General features: G+C 41.9%; 1 protein-coding gene across 8 annotated transcripts in view; it reads right to left on the bottom strand.

Annotated features, from left to right (window-relative positions):
* Positions 1–27,832, bottom strand: part of LOC133487362 (membrane-associated guanylate kinase, WW and PDZ domain-containing protein 3-like) — a 143,276-nt gene that overhangs the window by 47,899 nt on the left and 67,545 nt on the right. For all 8 annotated transcript variants that reach the window (XM_061793783.1, XM_061793832.1, XM_061793793.1 and 5 more), the window contains 2 exons: positions 8,058–8,174; positions 2,643–2,762 (listed from right to left, as the gene is read on the bottom strand). In XM_061793783.1, coding sequence (XP_061649767.1) covers positions 2,643–2,762; positions 8,058–8,174 — 237 coding nt within the window. The remainder of the gene's footprint in view (positions 1–2,642; positions 2,763–8,057; positions 8,175–27,832) is intronic.

Consider the following 27,832-nt stretch of genomic DNA (forward strand, 5'->3'; position numbering starts at 1 on the left):
TCATAAATTACATCTGTGTGGATGGTGGAGGTGTAGAATGGATCTAGCTGCCAGCGTTCAAGGAGTACGAAACAGCCTATGATGATATGATGACGACAGCGACGGCGACCCCCCTTCACACTTTCCAACTTTGAGAACATGGGAAATACAGCATTAGCCCAAAAATACAGGGATGCAAATTTGGGTCCATATTGTCCACTCTTAATGTCTATAAACTGAGTGCTGTGATTGACAGGTGAGCAGTCCTAGTTGTATAGTCCAACTCTTAACCTAGGACAGCTGGGATATAGACGCCAGCTTCCCTGTGATCTCTGAACAGGATAAGCAGTGTGCTAAATCGATGGATAGGAAACCCAGATGCAAGGAATATGCTACAAATTCTTGCCATCCACAGAACAGCACAGAACATCTCTCACAAGGGAGTTCAATATCTCACAATTTGGAACCTGGCACTTGGAAACATGAGAGCAAAGATACTGTACAAATAATTTAGAACACTGATTAGATAAATCATTATAAATCCACAAATGGCAGTGTTTCGACCACAAATAAAATTCCATTCTCTGAAGGGATTAAACATAGGGCTTCCCGATTAACCACCATTTGCGTTTATCTCCTTGCCAGCCACAGTCACAGACTCTCATTAATCATTGAGGACGGACCTCCACTCTCTGAGGCAGTGCCCAGTGTGCTCAGGCTCTGTTTTTGACTGCCACAGCCTCAGGCATGTGAAGCCAAGCTTGCTTTCTGTGCTTTGGCACAGAGCTGTTGCACCGTTTGGCATGTATGGCCTAGCTACAGTCATCTATTCCAACCCTGCATTCCCCTGCTCCAATCAGAGAGCATTTGGGGACATCTCATTAACAATCCTACTCTCAACACTTTATCCATCCATCCATTTTCTGAGCCGCTTCTCCTCACTAGGGTCGCGGGCGTGCTGGAGCCCATCCCAGCCATCATCGGGCAGGAGGCGGGGTACACCCTGAACTGGTTGCCAGCCAATCGCAGGACACATACAAACAAACAACCATTCGCACTCACAGTCCCACCTATGGGCAATTTCGAGTCTCCAATTAATGCATGTTTTTGGGATGTGCCCGGAGAAAACTCTCAACACTTTACTTTCTTTTTATTTGGCACTTTTCTATACTTTTCCATAAAGAAAATCCATTTTGTTGCCTCTATACAGTTAGCAGTTGCCAGGACAGCACAACCCTCCCAACTCTGTGACTTTTGGCATGCTGCCCTATTTCTATCTAATAAAAAGAAATGCAGCTTCGCCTCATGAATCTACAAAGCCTGTAACACAAACACTGGTCCTATTTAGAAACAGTTGAGGGCTTTGTAGTGCAGCAAAACAGTGGGGTGGAAACCTACATGCCCTTGTGTGAACAAGTGATTGCACCCTAAACCTAATAACTGGTTGGGCCACCCCTAGCAGCCGCCACTGCAATCATCTGTTTGCGATAACTTGCAATGAGTCTCTTACAGCGCTGTGGAGGAATTTTGGCCCACTCATCTTTGCAGAATTGTTGTAATTCAGCCATATTGGAAGGTTTTCGAGCATGAACCCCCTTTTAAAGGTCATGCCAAAGCATCTCAATAAGATTATGGTTAGGACTTTGACTAGGCCTCTCCAAAGTCTTTGTTTTGTTTTTCTTGAGCCTTTCAGAGTTGGACTTGCTGGTATGTTTTGGATCATTGTGCTGCTGCAGAACCCAAGTTCATTTCAGCTTGAGGTAATGAACAGATGGCTGGACATTCTCCTTCAGGATTTTTTTGGAGACAGCATAATTCATGGCTCCATTTATCACAGAAAGTCTTCCAGGTCCTGAAGTAGGGAAATAGCTCCAGACCATCACACTACCACCACCATATTTTACTGTTGGTATGATGTTCTTTTTCTGAAATGTGGTGTTACTTTTATGCTCTTTCTCATGGTGGAGTCATGAACACTGACCTTAACTGAGGCAAGTGAGGCCTGCAGTTCTTTGGATGTTGTTGTGGGGTCTTCTGTCACCTCTTGGATGAGTCGTCGCTGCGCACTTGGGGTAATTTTGGTCGGCCGGCCAGTCCCGGGAAAGTTCACCACCGTTTTATTTATTTATTTTTGTTTTTGTGGATAATGGCTCTGGCTGCGGTTCACTGGAGTCCCAAAGCTTTAGAAATGGCTTTATTACCTTTTCCACACTGACAGATATTAATTACTTTCTTTCTCATTTGTTCCTGAATTTCTTTAGATCTCGGCATGATGTCTTGCTTTTGAGGATCTTTTGGTCTACTTCACTGGTCCTGTTTAAGTGGTTTCTTGATTGAGAACAGGTTTGGCAGTATCAGGCCAGGGTGTGGCTAGATAAATTGAAGTCCGGTATGATAAATAACAGTTATGTTTTAACAGAGGGGGGCAATCACTTTTGGGTTTGGATTTTTTCTCCCTTAATAATAAAAACCTTCATTTAAAAACAGCGTTTTGTGTTTACTTGTGTTTTCTTTGGCTATTATTAAAAAATGTTTGATGATGGGAAACATTTAAGTGTGACAAAAAAAAAGAAAATCATGAAGGGGCAAACACACACCACCGTACATCCCTCAAAACACACTGTATACTACTGTGTGTAGTGTGTGTTATGTTTGCTAAATACCATCATAGGTTCCACTCTCAAGCAGCAGTCCACATTCTTCCAGGTTATGGAACTCTTCCACACTGATGAAGTTGTAATCCACTCCAGGAACTTCCCCCTCTCTGGGCTGCCGAGTGGTACCTGCCAACAAAGACAAGAGTTTTGGACAACAAACCAGAAAATTAGTGGCGATGCTCCGCATCCAACTTGGTTACAGGGATGTGACGTCCACTAGGCAATGGAGAGTACAGTAATTTTTTCATGTAGGGACTTAATATGGACGATTGGTGGATTGCTCCATCCGAAAATACAAAATAGTGCACAAAATGCTATTTATTTCCAGTGGCAGCCAGTACAATTCAGAAGTAAGCTTTCCCTCAGCTAGTTACTCTTCAAAACCAATAGCCGCAGTGGCCGTTGAGCTAAACGGTTCATGTCAAGCCCTGTTTATCTTTCATATCAACATTCAACTCTGTCGCGAGCTTACTGGACTAGTTATTACGCTGTGATTATTTTAAATTGTATAAAATTGCACGCGACGTCGGCATCAGTGGCAAGTGCCCGGTAGACTTGCTAATGCCTGGATCAGACTACAAGACAAATTCGGTCTTTCCCAATTGCACTTATGTCAGACTACTGGCATAATAGCTTGACGTATTTCGGGCAGACAGTGGCAACACTACATGACATGCATTCCGATACCACCACATCCCATCTTTTACGATCACTGGGCTTTATCTTGTCAAATGAAACACTGTCGGAGAGGCGAAACCAGAAAACGTGACACCGGTCAACGCGACCGGATACACTCATTACCATGGCGACGACAACAACGTGCCGTGCCAATGTATTGTGTCTGTGGGTGGCGGGGGAAAAAACATAATGAGGAAAAATGTGTGGTGGTTGTCTCGGGAGAAGACGTTTATTCAAGGACTGCTTGAGGTATGTTCACGTACTTTTAATACGATAAAAAATGTGATGTAGCCTAGCAAGCTAGTGCTAGCGCTTGTATGTAAACATGTCGGCACTCTGTCGAATCATGGTCTAAAGCGTCGGTAAACATTGGTTTGTGCGCATGAATAAATGTTGACAACGGCGAGCACAGGACGCGAAGTGCCGGTTACAATACGCAATCCTATTGGTCAACGTCAAGGTGCGCTCCCAGAGAGTTGTCATTGATATGTCACACTACACGGAAGATTTCCCCAAAAAAATCAAACATGCGAGACTTTTCATTTTGGCGTCGTAGGGCTATCGCCGGGCCAAATCGTTGGTCGTGGATTATGTCACACTACAAGAGGTTTTGTCGTTCCTGACAAAATATGCCGGGCCCGATCTAGGAAATCGGCTGCGATAGCTAATCGGGCCAATATCGGGGCTAAAATCCTGTAGTCTGATCTAGTAGGCATTAGACACTACTGTGTGACTACTTTTCAAAAGCAGTTAATTAGGCGAAACAAATCTTTCAGCGTGACACAGTTGCAGTTCCTACCAATCAATTTTTAAGAAACCAGGCTTACTCAAGTAAAATGTGCTTCAAGTCGCCTTGAAAATGAATTTCTAACCATAATTTCCATTATATTCATCATCTTGCTCAGCCACTGGCTCCACGTAATGTTAAGACATGCAAACACCAAAGGCATGAAAAAGGCGACCAAAAAAAAAAAAAACATTGTAGGGAGGATCTGGGGGGATACCCCGGGCCCCCGCAGAGAATATTTTTGATTTTAACATAAGCAATCTGAAAGACTCTAAAGAGTACAATAAGGCAAAATAAACAAATTTTCTTCATGCAAAAAAACATTTATTTACACCGCTCAAGTACATGTTGATATACAAATGTAAGATTAAAATTAAATTTGCCTAATTTCTTCGCTTTTTTGTTTTGGTCTCCAACTTGAGCCAGGCCCATCTCCCCCTGCACTTGATGCCTGCTTCAAGCTGTGCAGCATGAAAAGCATCCTTCTCTTTAAGCACTCTCATTCTGGAAAAGAATTGACTAAAATCATTGTCTGTTTCACTTCATTTTTCACTATTACCAATTTCAAAGGCTAATCCCAAATGCATCCCCCAGGAATATATTAAATACCATATTATTCTGTTTTTATTGGCCATTTCTGAATTTGAAGTTAGTTAATTCTGTGTTGTGACATAATCCCTAACATTGCTCCGTTGCTTAATAAATTTAACTTTAAAATCCGTAAACTAATTAGATAAATGTAGATGCATTTCCTAATTAATACAAGACAACAAGTACTAGCGGATCAACTCTTGTCACTGATGTTACGTCTGCTTCGCTGTTCCGCTGGGACCACAACCAGGACCCGCAGCACCTCAACACAAAAATACAAAAGACCAGTGCAACAAATACGACACAGGCGGATCTGATGAGCAAAAATGTTGCTTAAAAGTAAGAGTAGCAATAGAGGATATCCACTCCAGAGGTGGGTAGAGTAGCCAAATATTGTACTCAAGTAAGAATACTGTTACTTGACAATAACGTGACTCAAATAAAAGTAAAAAGTAGTCCTCCCAAAAATTACTTGAGTAAGAGTAAAAAGTACACGGTGAAATAATTACTCAAGTACTGAGTAAATAGTGAGTAACTTCAGATTTTTTATCCACAGCATGAACGTCAAAAAAAAAAAAAAAAAAAAAAGCAAACTGCAAATTCTGATGTTGCTGCGAATGGGCCTGTGTGTATGCAAAGTCAAAACTACAACAAAAAATCTGCAATTTCCTGCGCGGTGTTTTCTCAAGTTATAAGTGAGCTGAAATATCCACGTTTGGCAGACAGTGCCAGACAAATACTACAATACATGAAAGCGAGTTGCGCGTTGTTGCCTTCATGGTATCGACGACCTTCCCACATAGGAACGACGATCAGCCGGGCTGGCTTATCCAGTTTTAATACCTATGCCCAGGAAGTCCAATAGAAGACATTGTGTGTGGTCATGGGACTTTCTTGTGTGTGGTCATGTGACTTTATTGTTTGTCAAAACTACAACAAAAAATCTGCAATTTACTGCACGGTGTTTTCTCAAGTTATCAGTGAGCTGAAATATCCAGCAGAGGTCTAAAGGCTTCATTATACTCGCGCGGGCGGTGACCGCGCTGACGTCACTGCGGCTATCCCGCGCGCAGTTTGCCTTTATACTTGAGCGCTACCCACGCACACAGTTTTGAAAATGTACTGCAGTTGCCTTCCAAGCCGGGGACGTTGCTACGGCTGGTATTGGCTAGGACACCACAGGGTGGAGTTTCCTCTGCATTTTTTGGCCATTTCCAGTAGCCGTTTTTACTTTCCTTTCCGGAACAAGGAACAAAACAACAACAATGGTGACTGTGGAACAAATGGACCTAGATGACAAGATGATACGTTTAATTATGCTGCAAAGGCGGCGGTTTAATGTGGAACCAAGGGGAAGGCTAAGTACGTCATCGTAGCATGTGACTAAAACGGACCAATCACGAGAGCTGATCTCCGCGGCATTCTACGCGCAGCAACAATTTTTGCTATGTGCGCGTCAAGTGACGCAGAGGGGCAGCGCAGGCCAATTCGTCGGTCACGTGATGCAATGCGGGCATTGTCGGCCACGCGAGCGCGGGAGTATAAAGAGGCCTTAAGTCGTAGTCTCGCTCACGAAATAGTTGATAAATAAGCAATAATTGATAAATAAAAGTAGCGAACGACATTTAGATCATTGTAATGGAGTAAACGTACCATTACTTCTTAACAGCAGAAGCGGCGAAGTGTTTTTTATGGTCTCGTCAACTCCTGTGATTTATCCTGAGCGCGCAGGCGGAACCTCAGGCCGATGCGCCAGCATATTAGTCTGCCGCGGAGTAATATTCACAATTACATCTGTGTGTGGATGCTGGATGTGTGGAATGGATCTAGCTGCCAGCGCTGAAGGAGTACGAAACAGTATATGACGACAGCAACGGCGACCCCCCTTCAGAAAAACTCATCGGATCTGTACGGTTCACGGAAATGGCCTATTTTTAGTTTAAAACGGCGAATTTTGCCAAAAAGCGACTGATTTGCATGTATGTTTCATATACAGCATTATAAAAGTAAGCAATGTCTGATTTTGAATTTATTATACCGAAAGATGTCCCTCAAGGGGAAATTCAACTTCCACTTTAATGTATACTTTTGTGTTGCACACCACACAAACTATATCACACACACACAGTTATACAAGGAGAGATTCAGAGTGAAAGACGTGTGCAAAGAACGCTGCTCCACTTTAGCTGGGGTGGTGGGGGCAATGTCTTGCTCAAGGGCACCTCGAAAGTAGCCAGTAACCAGACTAGCATCTCTCCAATTACAGTATTTTCTTTTTTTTAACTTTTGCTATAAACACTGGTGTAAGCTAAATTTTAAGTTTATCTTTAAGGAAAACACATCAAAAGCTTAGACTTTTGACTCAAACCCCATATGGTTCCTCCTTTTCCTTTTTATTAGGAAATGAAAATAGAAAATAACATTCAGGAAGATTTGTTCCCTTTTGTCAAAGTTCTGGGAGTATAAAATCCATGACAGTGAATGCCAGCGGCTGTTAGTATGAAACAATGTTGAAGCAACTGTTCCATTTTCTCCATTCAAATGTATATCTCAAAATAACTTCCTCAACCTTAAACACAAGGTGATGTTTCTTGTCCCGGGCCTTAACATCTCTGCAGTTACTTTCATAAAATAACAAAGCTCCCAAACTGCTGCCTCTCATTAAGAAAGTGCCATGTATTGCCTTCATGGTGCTGTTATCTGTGAGATGCTGGAAACACATTGTTATGGAAAATACTGAACGCTTCTTAACGCGCCAACTCTGCTTAGCATCATCTTAACCCTAATCAGGGTTTTAACAGAGCCTCAGCCGAGTTGCGCCGCACACGTGAGGGAATTTAACTTTGCATTTAATGTCCCCATTCTTCATTTTCTTTCTGCGCTAACATCCGTCCTCATGCTGCTGTGGGCCATCACTTCTAAAACAGCTCAGTCCGATCCGATCAGCCAATCACAACATTTAATAAGGCTTTGGTGTGTCTGGCGACGGAGGAAGTCATGCTTCTACCACCTTTCGCCATGCCGCAGAAGCTCCTTAGGCTCATGCTAGTGTCGGTTAGCATGAGCAGGCTGGACGACCGAAGCCGGACAGCTATATTTCATGTGCAGCAAAACCACATCAGCAAGCCAAGTTACCATCCATGGCAAGACTTTGCTCGTTGACATCTCATTGTTGCTGGATGTTGACTTATTTGAATGGTATGTTGCCACCTAGCTAAGAAATTACATGGGTTACGGACTATGTTAGAATTATTGGCCTGTGAGCAGTAACCTGAGAGGCATCTTGGCTGGTCCACAAATATTATTGACTAAGAATGTCTGTGATCTTAGACTTGCAATTACAATCTGTCCTCTACTATACTCACAGGGAATAGTGCGCAGGTACAAGTTGTCCCTGATCACCTGCTGAAGCTTGTGATCCAGAGACCCCTTCTGGAACTGAAGACTGAGGTAGTGATGCAAATCGGCATTCAACACCTTCCCTAGGAGAAGAAGACCATATTTCAGTACAGCAAATACACATTTTTGTTTGGGTAGGGAAAAAACAAACAAAAAAAAACCCCTAAAACTTTGAAAGTTCAAGGCTCGAGTAAGATATGACTAGTCTAGGATTATATCTGTACTATAAACACAGCCACAAACTTATGACCACTTGTACAATATGATATTCAATGCAAGCGCTATATCAAATATTCTGCCTTTATACAGATAATAATGTTCAGTTTTTGATAGACACTGTCAGCGCTATCAATTAATTCATGCATTATACTGAGAGCTGTTCCGCATAATTTTTAATCATGTAAGGAATCGAGGTAACTGAAATTATCCAAAGCATTCATTATGATACAGTACAGTTATACACCACGGTAAACTACAACCACAGTAATGAACATATTGTTAACCAGATAGCTCTCTGACAGTGTCAATCAAAACTAAACATGATTACATTTACAAAAGAAATTAGAATAGAGGGGGAATGACAAGAAACCACAATGAACATGATGGACTGAGACCAAATCTCTAACCAAATTTCTATAACCTAACCCATGTAGTTGCTTTATCGCAGTAAACTGCTGCTAACTTGAAACATTTCCCAAATTGAATCAGATAGGTTTACCACATGACATGCACAAAAGTACGAAAGAGAGACATCCCTTCAGTGACTCTACTGAGAAAGATAAAATACAATTGTTTTTATAAGGTTCAATTTTAGCGGGAAGAACTGAAGAATAAATTTGGTTCAGAGGAAGAAAAACAGTGATGCAAGTATGAGTTAAAATTTAAACAACAAACAAAAGTAACATTTATGAAGACATGTTTCTTACTCAACATTTGGTTGCTCAAGAATGTTGGCTGTGTGTTTCATCTAATATTTAATCTAATCTAATGTAACAATATAATAATATCTAATATTTGATCTGGACTTTTAACTGACTCGTGTGTGTGTGTGTCTGCTTCTTCACTGAAACAGTCTAGTAACTGCGGTGCAGCTGGGCCAATAGACACACAGCTAACTGTTATGCAACTCTTTGGACTTTTTACCAGAACAATGCGAGTGAGGAATTTAGGTCAAGGGAATATAACATGGGTCTCAATGCACATTGCACATCAGAAGCCACAAGCCTGTGGTCTGCATTCCCAGAAACTGAAATGTAAAAGAAAATTATATCTAAAAAAACAAAAAACAATGCAGATTATGTTTCAGGTAGTTCTAATATTCTACCTGGTCTCTTATCCTGCTTAGGACTGCCCAGGAAAAATACCCAAGAAAGGATCAGCTGCCTTCAGTCCTGACAATGGAGGTTGCCAATTGTGACAATGGGATTGGCGAGAGTAGAAATCCCAAAGGGTCGACAAAATCAACCTCTCATTTGCAAATGCATGCAAATCACCTCCCCTCTGTTAAGCCAACTCCAACTCCAGTGCACAGAACAGGGCAGTCTTTGTTGCCTGCCTGTCAGGTTGTGTTAGTGTGCTACATCATATCTCCATAGACAGAGAGAGGCAGAGAAAAAGGGAGGGAGCGGTACAGCTGAGCTTCCCGCTAACTTACATGGCAGCACATCTTTGGCCTGCCTGTCATAGTTTGGGGCATGTGGGACACAACAGAAGTCTTTGTGCCTTGTCATTTGGCTATTAGACACATACCAGTGGGTGTGGGAGGGGTGCACTTTAGGGATAGGGAATCATTAAAAACAGAGAGAGGGCAGGGATGAGGGGTTTTGTTGGCAGATAGGCGTAATGGTGATGCATCGAGCGTACAATGGAAACGTGGCCTGTCCCAATGCTCCTCTCAACATTACTCTCTCACTCCATCTCTCGTCTTCACCTTTCTTGCTGCAGACATTTATCCTCCCAAGTAGATTCCCTTGCGACTGCTCGCACCTCTGTTTGAGATCACTTTCAGGAATATCTATCAACCGAATCCCACCTCGCTTCCTTTTCCCCTGGACTCACCTTTTAACCTTTTCATTTATCCTCGGTCTTTCCTGAGACCGTGTATGAATCAAGTTGTTTTTGTTTGTTTAATAATAATGATGCTGTACTTGAATTACACATATTACACACACACGTACTGTAAGTAAACAGTATATTTACATACACTGTATATTAATGCAATTGTATTTTATTTTAATTGCTAACTAAACTATTGCTGCCCTCATGAGGATAAGGGTGTATGCTCATGTAACCATTTGCAGAAAATAAAACGGCAGATAAGTTAGAAAGGTACAAGGTACAAACTAACAGCATATGTACTGATTTGAGCACTGAACACAGATTTAAGCATCTCAAAGATGACGTGAAAAATCTCAAATCAAAAATCTCAAATTCTTATATGTTTGGGTAGTTTCCCCATCAGTTTTGTCTGGTATTTACATTTGTTGGATGATCTTAAAACAAAGTGGTGAAACTATGGCAACATATAAGAATTTGAGAAGGGGGCCAATACAATAAAAGACACAGTATTTTTGCTTTGGCATAGAGCAAGAAGCTTGGGAAAAAAAACAATGGCTTGAAATTTGCAATTATTTTGAAACTTTGCAATACGCAATGCTAAAAAGAAAACAACAAAGATGTGGAGCAATAAGGAAAAGGTTAATGTTGGCCTGAGGCTTTGTGGAGATGACAGTGAAGCAAAAGTTTAACGGATGGAAGTTAGGTTTGCTTTGTAAATATTTAAACGGACTTCCATGAATCTGTGACGATCCTAATGTTGATTCTGAAACATCTCCTGGCTCACTGGAAATGACCTATCGTGCTGGGTCAATTACTATTTCGGATGAGAATTGCTAAATTGCTTCCATACTAACAGGTGGCAGACTAACCCATCCATTCATCCATTTTCTACCGCTTATCCGAGGTTGGGTCGTGGGGGGTCTCCTCCCGGTGGGACGTGCCCAGAACAACTCACCAGGGAGGCGTCCGGGAGGCATCTGAATCAGATGCCCCAGCCATCTCATCTGGCTCTCTCGATGTGGAGGAGCAGCAACTCTACTCTGAGATCCTCCCGGATGACCGAGCTTCTCACCCTTTCTCTAAGGGAGAGCCCGGACACCCTGCGGAGGAAACTCATTTCGGCCGCTTGTATCCAGGATCTTACAGCTTGTGCGATTAAAAATTTAAACTTGTCGCATTTTCACTAAGTACACGTTTTAATGGTTGAAAGTTGCCCTTTTTCTCCTCCTCCTGCATGAGCGAGAGAGCAAGAGCGCTGGGACTGTGTGGCGCTGTCTCAATCATTGTTATGAATCCCATTTGAGTTAAAAGCAACCCGCTGCAATATGATTGGCTGCCTGCTGCAACATAGCTGACTGCTATGTTGCAGTCAGCTATGGCGTACTGTCACAGACACTACGCCGTTGTGTCTGGCCAGTGGCCACCACGTACCTATATTGACGCTGGCCCGCTACTTATTCATTTTAAATGACAAGTGTAAGCCTTCAACTCATCTGGACTACTGGTGAGCAAGCTTGCTAGTCCCGACCTACCTTGTAAAGTCTGGTAAAGCGGTATGGATTATTTATAAACTCCTCCAGCCGCTAGTTACCTCCAGCATTTCGTTTTAAAAACATTATCCCTATCAATGCTGCTACATTTATCACGGGAATAAAACCCGTTCCTTCCCCAAGTGATGACACATGATGGTCTCAAAATTACGAGGCTAACTGCAAAGATTGTCTGTTTAATTTGTCTGTCATTTTCATTTCACTCATTACAAACACAGTCATGTGCAAAGGTTCTATCTATCTACCTACCTACCTATCTCAACCCTGTTTATAGCACATACTGTACATATGAAGTTAAAAAGCACAAACTCCTTTAACGAGGATTGTATAGGAAAGCAAACTATCATTCAAATAAAGTGCAATAATTGCAGTAGTAATGATTTATCCATGTTCTGTTTGGGCCATGACTTTAAATAGGTAAATTGGTTTGTTTTGTTGGTAAATATTTTGCAAAATAAAGTGAATAATTATAAACTCAACTTTTATATGGTGGTGGTATACTTACGCAATTGTTTTTAGATGTATGTCAGTCATATGGTTGTGGTAATGCTCAAAATTAAGCGGGTTTCCCAGGGGAAGAGGGTTGGGAGCTTTCACAGTAAGAACAGCCCCCTCTGAGTCAAACAAATGATCAAATAAAAGTAAAGCCTTTGTTTTTTTGTTTTGTTTTTAAATTTAATTGACCGGTTTTGTTTGTTACTGCTTGTTGCGGACAAACTTCTTGTTCACAGTAACAGTAAAATATCATATCTCGAGTCACCGTCAGTCTTTACTTCATATGAAACTATGATATGCCATGGTCATGCTGTACCTCCTCAAAAGGTTGGTCGCACCAGTGCTACCAACTGAAAAGGTTGGTCGCACCAGTGCTACCAACTGAAAAGGTTTGTCGCACCAGTGCTACCAACTGAAAATGTTGGTCGCACCAGTGCCACTAGTAGAAAAGTTAGTGTAGAGCCCTGAGATGGCAGCATATGTTGCTCCAAAACCTGTCTGTACCTTTAAGCATTAATGGTGCCTTCACAGATGTGCAAATTATCCATGCCATGGGCAGTAACAAACCCCAATACCATCAAAGATGTTATCTTTTTATCTTTGTGCTGATAACAAACCGGACGGTCCTTTTCCCCTTTGGTTGGGAGACCATAACGTCCATGATTTCCAAAAACAACTTGAAATGTGGACTCGTCAAACCACAGCACAATTTTCCACTTTCTAAAAAAATAGAACGCTGGACACTTCCATGTTAGCAAGCTATAGACTCACTTCAAATCTCCCTTTCATAGCCAAGATTGTTAAGAAAGTTATTTTTAATCAACTCAGCAATTTATTGAACTTAAATTGACTTTTTGACAAATTTCAATCAGGTTTCTGAACTCATCACAGTACAGAATCTGCTCTTGTCAAAGTGATAAAGGATATAAGGTTGAATACTGACACGGGAAAGGTGTCAGTTCTGGTCTTGTTTGCATACGGGAGATCATATACTGCTGAACAGGTTGGCAATGTGGGTACGACTAAATGGAACAGTCCTTAAATAGTTCAGGTCCTACCTGGAGGAAAGGTGTTATTTTGTAACCATTGGAAGTGTTCGATCTCATCGAATGGCAATGACCTATGGCAATGACCCTCAAGGGTCAGTTCTTGGGCCCCTCTTGTTCAGCCTGTATATGCCATCCTTGGGTCAAATTCTTCAGAATTTCAATTTTGACTATCATAGCTATGCAGATGACACATGGTTATATCTAGCAGTGTCTCCAGATGATTAAAGTTCAATTGAGGTGTTGTGTCACTGTCTAAAACAGACAAATAACTGGATAAGCCAAACATTTTTCAATTAAACACCAACAAAATTGAGATAATTGTTTTTGGCAATAAAGAAAAGAGGATTGCTGTTAGTAATTGCCTGGAGTCACTCTCTTTAAAAACCAAATACCAAGTCCGAAACTTTGGTGTTCTGATAGATTCCGACCTGACTTTCAACAGTGATATCAAATCAATAACTAAAACTGCCTTCTACCATCTGAAGAACATATCCAGAGTGAAGGCTTGCATGTGTCAAGCAGACCAGGAGAAGCTTATCCATGCTTTTATCTCAAGTAGACTTAACTAATGTAATGGTCTTCTGACTGGACTCCCCAAAAAGAGCATTAAACGGCTGCAGCTCATTCAGAATGCTGCAGCTTGGGTTCTGACCAGAACAAAGGGGTCAGAGCATATTACTCAAATTTTAAAGTCTTTACACTGGCTTCCAGTCAGTTCTGCTATTGGTCTATAAATCACTAAACGGTCCTGAATACATGAAAGAAAATGCTAATGGAATATAAACCCAGTAGGGCTCTGAGATCGAGTCAGGTTAAATAGTGGAGCACAGAGTCCAAAGCAAATATGGTGAAGCAGCATTTAGCTATTATGCTGCACACAAATGGAATAAGTTGAGTCAGCCCCAAGTGTGAATGTTTTTAAATCCAGGTTAAATAACGCTTTTTAGAGCATTTATATTTCAATATTTCTTGCACTGTACTTTGTTTTAATTGTACTTTCCCCCCCTCTTTGTTTTAAATGTTAATAAGCAGTTGTTTTTTCTTGGTTTTTATATGCTTTTAATTATGTAAAGCAAATTGAGTTACCTGCCCTGCGATTGGCTGGCAACCAGTTCAGGGTGTACCCCGCCTCCTGCCCGATGACAGCTGGGATAGGCTCCAGCACGCCCGCGACCCTAGTGAGGAGAAGCGGCTCAGAAAATGGATGGATGGATGGAAATTGAGTTACCTTGTGCATGAAATGCGCTATATAAATAAATTTGCTTTGCGTCAGTCCATCGCATATGAGCTCTGACCCATAGAAACCGATGTCGTTTCTGGCTGTTGTTGATATGACTTTCACTTTGCATGGTAGTTTAACTTGTATTTGTAGATGTAGCGAGAAACTGTCTTAAGTGATAATGGTTTTCAGAATGGTTCCTGAGCCCACGTGGCAATATCCATGACACAGTGATGCGGGTTTTTAATGCAGTGCCGCCTGAGGGATCAAAGTTTATGGGCATTCAATGTTGGTTTTCGGCCTTGCCGCTTACGTGCAGAGATTTCTCCAGATTCTCTAAATCTTTTGATGATATTATTGACTGTAGTTGATGAAATCCCAAAATTTCTTGAAACTGGACATAGAGAAACATTCTTAAACTGTAAGACTGTTTACTCACACATCTGGTCACAAAGTAGTGAACCTCGTCCCATCGTTACTTGTGAACAACTGAGCCTTTCGGGGATGCCACTTTTATTTTCATGACACTCACTTGTTTCCGATTAGCCTGTTCACCTGTGGAATTTCCACACAGGTGTTTCCTCAACTTTCCCAGTCTTTCCTTGCCCCTGTCCCAGCTTTTTTAGAATATGTTGCAGGCATCAAATTAAAAATGATAGAATATCAGCAGAAACAACAATGTGCATCAGTTTGAACACTGAATTTCTTCCCGTCTTTGTAGCTTAATCTAGGTTGAAAAGGATTTGTAAATCATTGTATTCTGTTTCTATTTACTTTTTACACATCGTCCCAATCTAATTGGAATTGAGGTTTGTATATCACACCTAGTTGTGTGGTTAATTCAAAATCCTAAAGCGACTGAATAAATATTAGAATGGATTAATTACTTGGCTAAAACTGTTGGAGCGATCGGTGATCCCACAGGTATGCTCATTCTGTAAATATGTCCAATATTGACTATTGTTGAGCGACCAACGATAGTGATAGAGGAAACAAAGCTGATAGCAGTGTGTGTCTAATAAGGCTTTCCTTTCATGGTAACACCTGAAGTAACGAGAATACCTCCGCCATCTGCTAATTACCACCTTGTGAGGCATATTTGGTAACTCAGGGCTGCAGAAAATGTCATCTCATTCTGTCTCTGGAGTACACAGGCAAATAATCAGTTTTTTTTTTATATCTAAAGGACATTCTATTTCATCACTTTTTCTTAAAATTGGGAGAAACAAATTACATCAACAAAGTAGTCTTTGTAGTCTGTCCCTTAAAAGTGAACAAGCTTGTATTTTGTTTACTGTGGTCCACAATTTGGTGTTCATATTTATAGTTTTTTGAAGCACTTGTTGAATGCATGGAGGTAGAGTTAATGTTCATAAGTTGGTCCCTGCTCCACATTTTCACTTGCATTTATCATTGGATTTTGGAAGAGAGGTAAAGGAGAGAGCACAGGCAGGGTGAAGCGGGTTGAGGAAAGTGTTAGGAGTTGATAGAAATTACTGGCTGCACGCTTACACAACACTGCATACACGTTTGCTATATTTCATTACAGATATACACCCAGCTCTTCTCACAAACATACAGTTGCATTACATGTACACATGCACATATATTACACTTAGTCGGGCAGATACAACGCTTGCACAATATATCAACATAGGGTACGTTGATCACGAAGTTCACTCGCGGCACGCTTTCTGTGCCTCGGAATGTTCGGAAATTCGGGGCGTTATTGGAGTTTGCCGTTCGGTAAAGGCCGAACTGACACATTCGATATGGCGGACACACTGACGTATCCCTGCCAATGGCCAACATGCTCGTTTGTAAATTCATAAAAAAATGGACCACACTCTGTCTCCGAACAATGCACTCTCAGGGTGCGGTGAGAGCATCGGACTGAATTTCCGGACGTCCCCAGACACCGAGGCGAACCTAGGATTGGTCCGCGGCTGCATGATGTCACGACAGGAAGCAGTCTCTATACTAAAAAAAGACTGTGACCGAATACTTCCGGGGTCTTTTCCGGAGCTGATCCACCTGTATGTGGAAGACCTCAGCGCTGAACCTTCACCAACCTTATTGTTTGACTCTATATTTTCAAATAAATTGTTAAACTTTTCATCCACCCTGATCATTGAAGAATCACCTCGACCAGAATAAAAGAACCGAGTATTAGAGGTGCGCATGGTCGCCAGGCTAAACCTCGGTCGCGGCCTATCTTTGTTCTTTTTACCCCTGACAGAGTGATGTGTGACAGAAGACCATATGCTAAAGTGAAAGGAAAGAATTATAGGTAATGAGACAAGCCATGTTGTATATTTAAACACTGTAGCAAGGAACAGAAACTGGGAGAAAGAGCTGCGAGGTGGCAGCGTTGAAGATGTTGAGATTCTTTTTGTGAGTGATGAGGATGGCTAATACATAAACATTTAGCTGCAGTATGCTTTGATAGTCTTGAGTATCAATGTATGCTGCACAGATTTAAGACACTCCCTCCCGGATGCAGTGAAGCCCCAGAACATAACCTAGCTTCATTCACGTTTCAAAATATGTACAGTGTTCTTTCATTTGTCTACTTCTTTTTTTGTATCTGCAAATAACGAACTGATGTGTCTTTCCAAAAAGCACCCATTTCATATCTATAAACAGGAAATTCTCCCAGGAGCTTTGTGTCTTGTCTATAAGCCTTTTGGTAAATTTAGTCTCAGTCGTTTCAAGTTATTTCCGTTACCATTGTGGGGTTTCTTTCTTTAAAAGAAGGGGTCCCCAGAGTTTGTTCACACATGTATAAACATAGTTATACTATACCATACTATACTATACTGTCTGTGCGGCAACTGACCTCGCCTCTCAGTCAGCTGGACAGACTCCAGCTTCCCTATGAACATGAAAATGTCTTCTAACCCTCCTGAATGGTGATATCTAGGGATGGGCATTTGACCTTTTCATTTTCTTGATCAGCTATGAGGGGAAATTAACTATCAATGAATTGATTCATTGTTATTGTAATATAACTTTTAATGAGAGGGGAAAATCTCCGAGTGTTCTGAATTCCTGTTTTTAGATGCCAGTGAATACAATGCTGCCTGGAGAAGTTGCAATAATGTCGATGTTATGACTATGCACTAACTTTGCATAGCAAATTTCGTTTTTGTAAATCGCAAACTAGTTCAGACTGAATCAAAGGCACTTCTGCTAGTTGTAGCCAAGTAGTGCACTCCATTTGGCTTCAATTTTTCCAAGGCATTAATAATGAACAATGAATTGAAGACACAAACTAATTCACAATTACAATGTCCATCCATCCATCCATTTTCTGAGCCGCTTCTCCTCACTAGGGTCGCGGGCGTGCTGGAGCCTATCCCAGCTGTCATCGGGCAGGAGGCGGGGTACACCCTGAACTGGTTGCCAGCCAATCGCAGGGCACATCGAAACAAACAACCATTCGCACTCACAGTCATGCCTACGGGCAATTTAGAGTCTCCAATTAATGCATGTTTTTGGGATGTGGGAGGAAACCGGAGTGCCCGGAGAAAACCCACGCAGGCACGGGGAGAACATGCAAACTCCACACAGGCGGGGACGGGGATTGAACCCCGCACCTCAGAACTGTGAGGCTGACGCTCTAACCAGTCGGCCACCGTGCCGCCACAATTACAATGTGTTTAGTTTAATTTTATTCTACAGCTCTTGATTGGTTGAAGTTCCGTTCGTACAAACCTATTAGCCTATTGTCAATTTGCCCTTCAGCTGAACAGTTGGTCTCCCCAAAGCCCTCAACCTTCTAAAATATACTCTAGTCTCACTCTGTCTGTTGCCTGACTATTCTGTACGACTGTTACCGGTTGCAATCAGGTATTGGCTTCTTGGCTTGCAGGTTTTGGGAAACCAATTAGGTGACAGTATCAGAGCATGCAACACATGAGAGACTTGACCTGTTTTTCAAAGGCATCTTCTTTAATCCTACTCAGCCGAAGATACGGTGACAAAACAAAATGAAACATGTAAGTGATGGCCAGCTTGTGGTCAACACGAGGGGGCTGGACCACTGCTGCTCTTCTTAGGATTTGACACCGAGGGTCGGATTTGCAAAGATAACAATTAGTGGGTGCAAAATTGCATGCTCACGCTGACAGATTGCCCACACTGTAAATGGGTGGGTTGCACGCTATTTACTAAGATTGTGATCTTTTGCAAGGATTGCAAATAGCAAGTGCTAAATTGCGCGTTTACTCACTCTAACAGATTGTGCGCACTGTTGGCAACAGGTGTACACTGCCATATTTAAAGATAGCCTAGAAGATAGAATAGATTAGCCTGTATTATTATTATGATTATTAGTTATTATTATTATTATAGTGCACAACGAAATTAGAATGCTACTCCTTGGTGTGAAACAAAACAAACTGTAACTGATGGTTTCACATGAAAAAATTGTAAGACCACACTAACCCTAACCAGTAAGTGCAAAATTAAGTTTAAAGTGATAGAATTAGAAGTGTTAGACAAACAAAGTGAGTAACACAAAGTGAGTTACACAAAATAAATCGATAGCTCCCATAATTTTGTGGAAGCCAGGAAGCGCATACAAGCCATTTTGTTTGGTTTAACTTGGCCTGAGTGCATGGGACATGGATGAATGTGCCCATCATGTGTCACATTGCGTTTAAAACTTGGGAGAAACTAGCATCAACTGCCTCAGTGCACTGAAATTAGTTTTGCCAGACATGAAATTACATGACTCCTTCTTGTGACTGTCTTCAAGGCATCCTTACAATCAGAAGCTCAAAAATTGTATTGTTGAATATGTCGTGACCATTTTTGTATATGCCATTTTAAACATGTTTACAGAAGCTGAAAAGTATTTACACAGACTCCTCCCAGAACTTGCAAAATTGCTGCACAGTTCATTTTGCGCATTTGGCAGACACAATTCCAGGTGCACCCAGTTACTAGATCGGTTTTGCATGAGCAATCAACTTTGTGCCCGCTTCTGCACATGCAACGCTTTAGTAAATCAGGCCTTTACTGTCTGACCTGGGGCCTTTTCGGATTCTCGTTTCTGTTTAAGAACTTAATTTTAAACTAAACTAAACCAAGTTAGCAAGAGCTAACGTTTTGACTAACTGGTCATTTTTGTTCCGACATTCGAACATGGTTTAGATGAAATAAAAGCTTTCAGGTTAAACTTTCAATATAGAGTAAAATAATCACTTTCATTCAATCAAAGGTAAAATACTAAATGTGACCAATTACTTCAATTTTCAAAGTTATGCAGTGTTTATTTTTTTCAGTATAGTCTGTTGAACCACCAGTCAAAATGGTCCTGTATAGGATGTCTCAATAGCTACAGTACGCCATGAAAAACACATCACTTAAGTCTTTTCTCTTCATGACACTGAGGGGATCTTAAATACTGAAGTTGCAGATTGTTTGAGGAATGCTGATTCCGGTCTTTACTGGGGATGTGTTCATATATGTCCTTATCAGTTGTATAGAGCAGTGAGTTCCAACCTTTATGGAGCCAAGGCACATATTTTACAATTGAAAAATCTCACGGCATACCAACAAACAAAAATGTCACAAAAAGTGGATAAATTAATTACTGTATTTACTTCCTGCCATCTAATAGAAGAGCATTTCTTTATTCTCTCACTATGCCCCACTGGCAGTAATAGATGAATAAAGATACAATATTTCTTGGAAATAAAATAATTTTTTTTGAGCAATTAAGTAAAATTTGATAATTTCCCACGGCACACCTGAAGAGCACTCACGGCACACTAATGTGCCCCGGCACACTGGTATCTTTATTGTGGAACCCAAACAGTGAGTGTGCACTGGCAAAGACATAGACCCCATAGAGCTGCAGGGCTGTGACTTCAGATTCTTTTTTTTAAACAGATGCTAATAACAAGAGCCGGCTCTAACAGCAGGTTAAGCCATGGTGAGGCACACAACTGGAAAAAGTATTGAGCAAAATAAGAAAGGCAGGAGTGTGATTATGTTTGTGAATTGTCACGAGCCGATCACCCATGTTTCCTTTCTGCTCCATTGTTCATCTGTTGGGTGGAAGCCGTATGGATGTCAAATACAAGAAGGGACTGTAATCTGCACTCCGTATCATTCTAGGCCTTCTGTTGTTTGAATAGCTGTGCCTTGAGAACACTCCATCTGGCTTGTCTGTTCTATTTTAACCCATCTCCAAGCTGTTGATTTCATAACATGTTGCAACATGCTTCAATCAAGTTTTCCCAGTGTGGTGAGTGGCCAAGGTTAATTTTGTGTTGCTGGTTGCCGGATGTCACTCACTTTTAATTCTCTTTGACCTCTTTGACCTCAGTTCAACATCTTTATCAACTGTTTGAAACACAATGTTGACTTGTGACTCCAGAAATGCTGATGGATTTTTTTGTGATGATAAAGTTGGTACATTTCCTTTGTGGAGTGCCTGTGAGGTCTATTTAAGTCACCGCATATGAATCATGAACATTTTATGATTCATCCAGCCATCCATCCATTGTCTTCCGCTTATCTGAGGTTGGGTCGCGGGGGCAGTAGCTTCATCAGGGAAGCCCAAACTTCCCTCTCCACAGCCACTTCCTCCAGCTCTTCCGAGGGGATCCCGAGGCGTTTCCAGGCAAACCGAGAGACGTAGTCTCTCCAGCGTATCCTGGGTTGTCCCCGGGGTCTCCTCCTGGTGGGACGTGCCTGGAACACCTAACCCAGGAGGCGTCCAGGAGGCATCCTAAACAGATGCCCGAGCCACCTCATCTGGCTCCTCTCAATGCGGAAGAGCAGCGGCTCTACTCTGAGCCCCTCCCAGATGACAGAGCTTCTCACCCTATCTCTAAGGGAGAGCCCGAACACCCTGCGGAGGAAACTCATTTCGGCCACTTGTATCCAGGATCTTGTTCTTTCGGTCACGACCCACAGCTCGTGACCATAGGTGAGGATAGGAACGTAGATCGACCGGTAAATAGAGAGCTACGCCTTTCGGCTTAGCTCCTTCTTCACCACAACGGACCGATACAAAGTCTGCATCACTGCAGACGCTCCGCCGATCCACCTGTCGATCTCCTGTTCCATTCTTCCATTACTCGTGAACAAGACCCCAAGATATCTGAACTCCTCCACTTGGGGAAGGATCTCATCCCGACCTGGAGAGGAAACTCCACCTTTTTCCGACTGAGGACCATGGTTTCAGATTTAGAAGTGCTGATTCTCAACCCAGCCGCTTCACACTCGGCTGCGAACCACTCCAGTGAGAGTTGGAGATCACAGCCTGATGAAGCCAACAGAACCACATCATCTGCAAAAAGCAAAGATGCAATACTGAGGCCACCAAACCGGACACCCTCTACGTTTCGGCCGCGCCGAGAAATTCTGTCCATAAAAGTTATGAACAGAATCGGTGACAAAGGGCAGCCTTGGCGGAGTCCAACCCGAACCGGAAACGAGTCCGACTTACTGCCGGCAATGCGTACCAAACTCTGACACCGGTCGTACAGGGACCGAACCACCCGTATCAGGGGATTAGGTACCCCATACTCCCGAAGCACCCCCCACAGGACTCCACAAGGGACACGGTCGAACGCCTTCTCCAAGTCCACAAAACACATGTAGACTGGTTGGGCGAACTCCCATGCACCCTCGAGGACGCTGCAGAGGGTGAAAAGCAGGTCCACTGTTCCACGGCTAGGACGAAAACCACACTGCTACGCCTGGATCTGAGATTCAACTTCCCGACGGACCCTCCTCTCCAGCACTCCTGAATAGACCTTACCAAGGAGGCTGAGGAGTGTGACCCCCCTATAGTTGGAACACACCCTCCTGTCCACCAACCCAGTCTGCCAATCCAGAGGCATTGTCCCCGATGTCCACACGATGTTGCAGAGGCGTGTCAACCAGCACAGCACCACAATATCCAGAGCCGTTAGGAACTCCGGGCGAATCTCATCCACCACCCGGGGCCTTGCCAACGAGGAGCTTTTTAACCACCTTGGTGACCTCAACCCCAGAGATAGGGGAGCCTGCCTCAGAGACCCCAGACTCTGCTTCCTCGTGGGAAGGCATGTCGGTGTAATTGAGGAGGTCTTCAAATTATTCTCCCCACCGGCTTACAACCTCCCGACTCGAGGTCAGCAGCGCCCCATCCCCACTATACACAGTATTGATGGTGCACTGCTTCGCCCTCCTGAGACGCCGGATGGTGGACCAGAATTTCCTCAAAGCCGTCTGGAAGTCGTTCTCCACGGCCTCACCGAACTCCTCTCACGCCCGAGTTTTTGCCTCAGCGACCACCAAAGCTGCATTCCGTTTGGCCAGCCGGTACCCATCAGCTGCCTCATGAGTCCCACAGGCCAAAAAGGCCCGAAAGGACTCCTTCTTCAACTTGACTGCATCCCTAACCACTGGTGCCCACCAACGGGTTTTGGGATTGCCGGCACGACAGGCACAGACTACCTTATGGCCACAGCTCCGGTCGGCCCCCTCGGCAATAGAGGCGCGGAACATGGTCCACTCGGACTCAATGTCCCCCGCCTCCCCCGAGACATGGGCAAAGTTCTGCCGGAGGTGGGACTTTAAACTCCTTCTGACGGGATTCTGCCAGACGTTCCCAGCAGACCCTCACAATACGTTTGGGCCTGCCAGGTCGGACCAAACTCACCAGCAGGTGGTGATCAGTTGACAGCTCCGCCCCTCTCTTCACCAGAGTGTCCAAGACATGCGGCCGCAAGTCCGATGACATGATCACAAAGTCGATCATCGAACTGCGACCTAGGGTGTCCTGGTGCCAAGTGCAAGTGTGGACACCCTTATGCTTGAACATGGTGTTCGTTATGGACAATCGATGGTGAACACAGAAGTCTAATAATAGAACACCACTCGGCTTCTGATCGGGGGGTGGACACAGTTAGGCACAGATTTAAATTATAATTTTTTTTTTAAATAAGTGCATCAGTGAAAGGGGTCAAAAACTGGATGAACTATGTTACATGTAAAATACAGTATAATGGGAAAAAATTATTTGCTTTAATCATTTTACTTTGACAGTATTCTACACAATGCCTGACAAAGACACGGCATGGAAACAAGTCTGTTATTGCTGCATGTTTCATCCACTAAAGCTAAGTGCTGAAGTGAATCTCAGTTATGGCTGTAATGGTGACAAAATGCATAAATATTTTGGGGCTCTCCAACGTGATGACATGACATCAGGATCAGAATCGTCTTTATTTGCCAAGTATGTCCAAAAAACACACAAGGAATTTGTCTCCGGTAGTTGGAGCCGCTCTAGTACGACAACAGACAGTCAATTGACAGAAAACTTTGAGACATAAAGACATTGACAAAAAACAGTCACTGAGCAATAAAGGGTTAATAGTTTGGTTGTGCATCACCTCAAAAAGGCTATGACTACTATGCAACCAACAATGCTTTAAGGGTGCATCCTGATAATATGCACAGCTTAGCAGAAGGCTTAGTGGAAAAATTCACCTCGGGGAAGTGGTTTTGCTCTTTTTTATGTGATGACCCGTATGCTGTCTCTCTCACATGCTAATATCCCATCCGAGTATCAGTGAGTTGTTGACAATGAACTATTTATTGATAAAAAATAAGCATTGAATTGTATATCTGTTTGCTGTTACCGCATGCTAGAAATAGGCAAAAAGGAGCCCCCCAAAAAATTTAAAGTCAAATCAAGGACTCTTCATTTTTGTCACCGCTCTACCAGTACATAAAATAAAATATGAATATATGGGTCATTCTTATTTAACATGATCAATACCTGTAAAGATATGGCCCACTAATTTTCCTTTAGAAAATCTATACATTTTACTGATCTGAGTATTTAAGTTATTGGGAATTATTATCCATCAAAATGTGATAATTGTTTCTAAGATAAAAAATATTCAAATGTAATTATTTTTCTAATTTTAAATGCCAAAATGTCTTTACCGTTAGGTGTCCGAAATGAAGTTTCATGATTGGCAACATGTTCTCTAAAGATGTTAATTACATTTTTGGATATGTAGGATTTTTGCTTAATATGCCTTCTCCAGAGGCACGGTGAACGGCTGGTTGGAGCGTCGGCCTCACAGTTCTGAGGACCCGGGTTCAGTCCCCGGTCCCGCCTGTGTGGAGTTTGCATGTACTCCCCGTGCCTGTGTGGGTTTTCTCCGGGCACTCCGGTTTCCTCCCACATCCCAAAAACATGCATTAATTGGAGACTCTAAATTGCCCGTAGGTGTGAATGTGAGTGTGTATGGTTGTTTGTTTCTCTGTGCCCTGCGATTGGCTGGCAACCAGTTCAGGGTGTACCCCGCCTCCTGCCCGATGATAGCTGGGACAGGCTCAAGCACGCCCGCAACCCTAGTGAGGAGAAGCGGCTCAGAAAATGGATGGATGGATGGATGCCTTCTCCATGAAAATTATCTCAAATACATCTTAATATCATTGAAATTCTTTTTTTTATTTTTTGGTTCTTTTACAAGTGACACACCAGAGGGATCTGTGAGCTGAATTCCTAGGGTCAGCCATTTTGCATTGATTTCACACAATAGCAGACACCAAACTAAATGGCGCTATTTCTGAGATGTGAATGAATATGTACGAATTTGTGAAAGTGTCAGAACTAATGCATGTCTTTACCGTTATTACGGTTGTATTAAAAACAAGAGTGTGATGGGTTTAGTGAGTTAGTTTGACGGGCAACACGTAAATTGTATAACTCCCACATTTTGAAGCTGTTTATGTCTTATGTGTAATGTGCATGTTGTAATCATATAAAACCAGTTTATGCAGTTATGGGTGTTTATTTGATTACGGGCCTTTTTGTGTCCTTGATGTAATATTTATAGAAAAAATATATTTAAATAGATTTTTTCAATAACCAGCAGTGGGCGTGCCTAATCATAAGTGTTGTCTAAAATTTCATGTTAATATTGGTATATTTTGACATTTTCTGAGCGGTTTTATGGTGGTATTTTACGGTTTTCACCCTGTCCCTAGCACAGGGTTTGGATATATGAAGGTCTATCGTTCTACTAAAAAATGCTAAAATGGTGTAACTTTTACCATAGATTCCTTAAAATATAATAGAATTAATGACATCTCATCATATGTACAAAACATTTCAAATTCTCTTTGATTTTTACTAAAATATGTCTGTCCCTTAAAGTTGCTGTCATTACCGCCACATTGACCATTTTCAGATCAATCAAGTTTATTCAAAATCTGCTTCTTTAATTCCCTGTGTCATTTTGTCTTGTCACTCAAGCACATGCGAGGGCAGAGAGAAGTAAGACATTTTGATAACTGGAAGAGTAAGTTTTTTCCTCATTTGTACCCTTAAGTCACGTAATATTTCTATTGCATGTCATTACCAAACGATATGTAGCGTTACTATGTTTAAAGATTTTGCTGTAAAAAAAACACCCTTACACAACCATGTTCTAGAACACAATGAATATTGAGAAAAAAAATAATAGATGTAACACGGGAGTAAACATTACAGTGCCATCAGAGGTTGTTGTTTTTGATGGTTGCCCCACATTTGGTTTTGAAATCGGGGTCCTGTTCAAGGTTTCTTCATGTTTTTCCTGCTGGTTTTGGGGATCTGAGGGGTGTCTTTAATATATTAGGTGCTATTTTTACTTAATGTAAAAATAGCCTTTGTTTTGTTTTGACACTATATCAATGACATTAGATTCAATTGTATTCATGTACAAGTCTAACTGCAGATATGGATAATTTTCCTTATCAAGTTGCATTGCAGTACAGCAGGAGGCCAAATATGAGTGTGTCGCAAGTGTGGCTGTAGCAACAACACCGAGCCTGCTTAGGTGAGTCATACTGTTGTTGTGTTGTTCAGAAACTGATGTAACCAGAGCCGAGTCGTCTGCCTGATGAGCTGTATGTCTTTATCACCACAATGTCAGGGAGATGACTCGCTGGAGCTTTACAAGCAGGAGTTTGGTATTTTGTGTGTCTGAGTAGTTTTCTTTGAGATGCAACACAAACAAGCGGGTGGGCACCTTAACAGTCCAAATGCACCAAAATTGAGTCATTGGATAAAATAATATTCTAAAAATAATTTTGACGGTGTTAGTATTTACCATGTACTTCTACTGTTTGAATATTTTAACTTCTGACCATGACTTTGTCATTTCTATTTCCTTCAGTGTGATGTTCGCCAGATTACAAAATACCCCATCCTGGGGTCAAGCCAACTCATCATCATCCTAAAACCACAATTTCGAAAGTAACATTTTCGCATTGTAATTAGGGTAGAGTACAAGTGTAACTATAAAGTGTCCCTACACTTAAAATGCAAGTGGGCTAAAGTTACGTAATTTACAATGTTTATTCTCCTCTTCTTGCATTCTTCTTATAAACCCTCTCATTGAAGACAGTCTTTCTTATGGAAAATGTTCAACACACAATTGACAGTCGCTAAACTGAAATCTTTTGAGGCATGCTGGCATCTCGCTCAGAAACTTTTTAAAATTTTAGATGCATATTTTACCCAAAATCTTGGGCAAATTTCAAATGATACAACCTTAGGGGCGTTGGATTGTAGAGATTCAACACACTGGTGTTGGCTAAACTAGCATTCTGCCCATGTCCATAATATACACTTTTAAAACAATAACACCAACAGAAAACAAGGTCAGGTGAGTAGTAGGGTTGTCCCGATCCGATCACGTGATTTTCAGCGATCGGCTGAAAAAGATCCGATTTTAAAATGTTCTTAATTCTTAAAAAGGTCAAAAAGCTACAAAATAAGGTCCAAAAATACTACAAAATTGAGCGGCAGTAGCTTAGTTTAAATTACACAATGCAATGTTTCGGGTTCATGTGGTGGCGTGAAAAATACAAGAGGCAGAAACAAAAATGCACATCTGCACCATTGCTGGGATTCCTCAAAAAATGCTCGCTGTTTATTTAAGTTGCACCTTATACCTACCGGTGTACAGGACCTATTCAGGGATGATATATTGTGTCAGGTTGTTTTGGCAAAGCTTGATGACCAACTGAACGCTGTAATTATAAAAATGGCCCAACTTATTATCAATTAGGAAATGGCAACAGTGCAGAATAGCCACTGCATGAAAAAGGGCGCTTGAAATGTATGTAGTGGGGAAGGGACGACACATGCTTGCATCATCTGGCCTTGTTGTAGCCGCACCCATAAAATCCAGTCAACAGCGAAAGTGAAAGAGTTTAATGCAACATCTAAACAATTCAGTCCTAAATTGTTCAGTCTTTGCACATTTTTATCACTTACCTCAGAAAAAAAATACACCAATACTACTTTACTGGGCCTTTAAGCAATACAATACAAAATCTAGGAAAAATTAGTAAAA

Source organism: Phyllopteryx taeniolatus, chromosome 1, assembly GCF_024500385.1.
Source record: "Phyllopteryx taeniolatus isolate TA_2022b chromosome 1, UOR_Ptae_1.2, whole genome shotgun sequence".
Lineage (NCBI taxonomy): Eukaryota > Metazoa > Chordata > Actinopteri > Syngnathiformes > Syngnathidae > Phyllopteryx > Phyllopteryx taeniolatus.